Source organism: Acromyrmex echinatior, chromosome 7 (assembly GCF_024713525.1).
Source record: "Acromyrmex echinatior isolate Ae372 chromosome 7, ASM2471352v2, whole genome shotgun sequence".
Taxonomy (NCBI): domain Eukaryota; kingdom Metazoa; phylum Arthropoda; class Insecta; order Hymenoptera; family Formicidae; genus Acromyrmex; species Acromyrmex echinatior.
The window spans coordinates 15,714,532-15,718,870 of NC_141858.1; the positions used below are offsets into that span (position 1 = coordinate 15,714,532).

General features: G+C 31.4%; 1 protein-coding gene across 1 annotated transcript; it reads left to right on the plus strand.

Moving 5' to 3' along the window:
* The first annotated feature begins 926 nt into the window (after positions 1-926).
* On the plus strand, positions 927-3,699 carry LOC147909248 (uncharacterized). Its single transcript, XM_087408209.1, has 2 exons — positions 927-2,666; positions 3,315-3,699. The coding sequence occupies exons 1-2, from the start codon at positions 2,605-2,607 to the stop codon at positions 3,697-3,699; spliced, it is 447 nt and encodes a 148-aa protein (XP_087264335.1). The 5' UTR covers positions 927-2,604.
* The last annotated feature ends 640 nt before the right edge of the window (positions 3,700-4,339 follow it).

Consider the following 4,339-nt stretch of genomic DNA (forward strand, 5'->3'; position numbering starts at 1 on the left):
ATAAAATTTAATATACTTTTTTTACAGTGTAGGAAACAAAACCGAGTAAAATAATATTTAGCGGTTAAAAAGTTCTCATTGACACAAATTCTCCTCATCGTACGTATAATCGAGAGAAAGCGGGTTATTTTAAGCTGCGAAAGAGAGAATCATTCTCCTCCCGTCGATTTTCCTGTGGCTTTAACTTTCAAAGACGTCTCGACAAGCATTCGGAATTTTGATAGTAACGATCTCTCGATCTCTCGAGGGGGTGGACGGGCATGCAACAAGTGCTCGGAAGAGGAGGCGAAACGCGGTTAAAAGTGAGAAAGGAGGGTGGCAGTAACAAGAGTCGGAGGGCAAGGGCGGGCGGGCAGGGTGGCGAAGCGACGAACTTGACACGAAAGCGACCGAACCACGCGAATGTACCCTAATGTGACGAAAGGTCTCTCGAAATATCCGCAGCAGGCACACCGACGAATTGCGTCCGATTAAATCTTACACGCGGGTGAATTTGATCGTGGCGTTGCTTGTTCGTACAATCAATCGACAAATTATCTTTATAAAGTTTTACAGTGTTGTGATGAATTTTTTTACATCATTATATTATATTTTTCAGCTCGCGGCACATTAAATTAAATTAAATAACGAGCCAAACTTTCGAGATACGTTGTATCATAGATGTCACACGTTCAGCATAGGTATCTTTTATCAGATACCGCTAACAGCATTCAAAATAAAAAGTAAACTTTTAAATTCTTTATCTTTTTTATAGTTTTAAAAGTGGTTTAATTTCAGTGATGATATCGCTTTGATTAAAATGAGAATAGACATAATATAATTGTCATAAAATGTTTTAAAATATTTTTTACTTTGCGCCTCGATCACTTTTTTACTTATTTCTAAATTTTCTTGTTTCTTTTTTTTTTTAAATTTTCGCAACATATCCAGGAAACAAGCTGGCGTCATTTTGACGTCAATGGTTGGTCATTTTTAATTATTGATAATTATTCACATGAAAATAATGACACATTCAATTTATGATACGTGGCTGCGATGTCATTTTTACGATGTTTGAACATCTTAAACGTCAGATTACCAGAATAACTAAGGATCTGAGCACAAAGATGACCGTAACTGAGTGGAACGTAAGACGTAGTTGTAGGTTTACCATAATATTGTGCGTTGACCTACGACTACGATTCACGTTTCACGACTTAGTTATGACCATCTTTGTACTGAAACCCTAATTAATGACTTCGAATAGACGATACCTTGCTATCTATAGGCAATGTGTCATGGACGTCAAAGCCTATCGATCGAAAAACCCTGCTCTATATGGATTTTGTTGTAAATCTATTTTATCGAAGCGATACAGAGAAGAGATATAAGAAGAGTTATATTTGATATGTACCGCGATTTTTAATAGACAAGTTTCTCAAAAAAAACTTATAATCTATTAATTTTTAATCCTAATCTGACAACAGTTGTTTGGATTGAACATAGAAAACAGATGATAGATTATTAGATTTTTAAACTATAAACTTTCTCCAATGTTCTCAAAAGTTCTCGGCTTGTGCTTGAAGCTCCTAGAAGCAGTGAACAATAATAATGTGTCATACATAGAGGAGGAGGCAGTCTTTATTAAATGCGTAGGATAATTAGCTCGGCTGTATAATGAAACATTCCTTTGCACATGACTTAACACTACGATGATCGTAGATGGTTGCACAGAGAATAGCAATCTACATACTTACTCTGTCACGGGGCGTCCTTTTCAATCGCATTTTAACGAAACATCGATTTCACTATTCGACAAAATTTAAAATTTTTTCTTTTCTTTTTTCATGAAAGAAGAAGCATCAGGATTTCATTAGAGAAAACAAATTATTAGATTTTTAAATTTATTATATTTTATTTTATGTGTACAACAGCGAGAAAAAAATGCGAAAAATTGAATTCTTTATCATATTTTATTTATTTTTTTTTCTAAGTAAATATATCGATGCCTCTTTTAAATAAGTTATTTACAACAATCAACCTACGCATATTGAAAAGAAATATGCATATATATTACACATATTTAAATAACAACCTAATTTCATCAACTTGCGCAGTTCCCCTTCACGTCCCTTCACCAAATCCCATTCCAAAACTCAGTATCACGAAATTCGTGCAGGGACAAATGAATGGGCGGCCGATAGGTATGGGAAACGCTAACTTTCGTGCAACGATCTCATACTTGTGTAAAAAAACTAACCTACTGATATGTCAAATCGAATTACCTTATATGTATTTACGACGATTAAAAATTCCAAACATATCTTCACATCGATCGTCGAATTATAATGATATCTAAAGTGATTTCAAATTGTGTTACGTTTAAGAAGATGTAGATAAAATTGTAGATAAAATTAAATAGAGTTCATGAGAAGGTTATTACATTTTTATTAGATTTCTTATTTCAGTATATTTCCAAAAATATAATAAGTAATAAGTAATCGCGTTTGTATCGAATCTGTATTTTTGATTTTATTTCTGATATTCGGAATATTATTATATATTTTAGTGACGGAAACAAGTCATAAAGATCGCATACACGTACACATTTATGACTCTACTATCATGGATTTTGGAGATATTAAAAGTGAATATTCATCTTCGAATCTCTTCAACGTCGTACGTATGTAAGTTTATCAATGTTTTAATTAATCGTAAATACTAACTTGAAGACTAATGATCTAAAGAAATTAAACAAAAATTCGAAGATGTTATGTTTATTATATGTATATATAAAATACATATTTTATTATATAAATATGTATAAAATATATATATTACAAATGAGAAAACCCATAGCTCTGCTGATCTAAAACTCCAACAATTTGAGGATCCAAAGATCCCGATATCTAAAAATTTACGCGTTTGCAAATGTGCGGATATAAATGTCTGAAACATATATCTATTATTAATCTAACTGGATTAATTCCATCTATATCTACTACATTTACATTAATTCTGAATCCAAAAAACTGAAAATCTGAAACCTTAACATTTTGTGCATTTAGCTTTAATCTTTCAAAGCTTGTATTATGCTAAGCGTATGGGAGATTAAATATTTCGAATTGACAATTAGAATTCTATCAGTCAAGTAATTTTAAATTCAAAATTTCGTTTCGTTCTAATTGGTTGAATTCTAATTTCCATTTTGCAATTTTCAATCTTCAATAGTGACATGGACTTGTAATAAGACTACACGGATCTCGAGATTCAAAGAATTGTAACGCATCTCCGCGATCAGTAATTATGAAAGCTGCATTCACATTATATCGCAGACGCGAGAATGATTTCTCTCAAGACACGCAGCATCGACAACGTAAATCACCGCGTAAGAGGCCGAAAATAACGCGAACATTGGCATCACTTGTGATTGATCAGCTGAAGAGTGTTTTTTGGTGTTCTGGCGATTTTCTATCAAACATTCGAATGCGTCAAAACTGGCGTCCAGAATTCTTGATGACATATCTTCACGATAATCGATGTAGTTGTAATGATAAATGCGACATGGTATTACATGATAAAAGAAATTTGGTCCCGGAAGTCCCAAAAATCTATTCCATCGGTTTGCATTGTGGCGCGAGAAATTTGAGCGACAACGATTACCTCTCGTCTGACACGATAAGGAACTTGAAAAAACGTTCCAAAATTAATCGCAGGTAGTAATATTTCTTGATGAATTTCATATCAATTTGACACTTGAAAATGAGGAAACAAAACATTTTCAAATATAATTCGATGGAAATTGCCCACTATATGAAATGAAATCAAACTTATGTGCATTGTAATTGAGCATATTTTTATTACTTTATCTATTATTTTATTTTGAAATAATAAATAGTATAAAATGATAAAATATTAATAATTCACAGGAAATATTTTTTGCAAAAAAATTTTTTATAAGGAAAACACTAAAGAATATTAAGTTCTTTTTCATCAAAGTAGTTATCATTTTTTTTTGCTAATCTGAATAATCTAACTGCAAGTTAATTAATTAATTTAGTTAGTTTATTTTTTTCTAAGGAGACTCTTTCAATCATTCTTCTATAAAATAATCCCTAACTCTGTTTTGAAAGAAAAAAAAAAGAGAAAAAGAAAATATTTTATAATCGTAGTTTATTTCCTTAAAATTAAATATAATGTTATATCACACACAAAAAAAATCATAAAAAATTACTACTAAATATAAAATTCCTATTTGTTTTCAAATTAAAAATATTGAGTGAAGCACAAATCGAACTTTTAAGTAGCGTTTTACTGGAATATTCTTAAATATTAACTTTACAGCTATGCAATTTCCTCC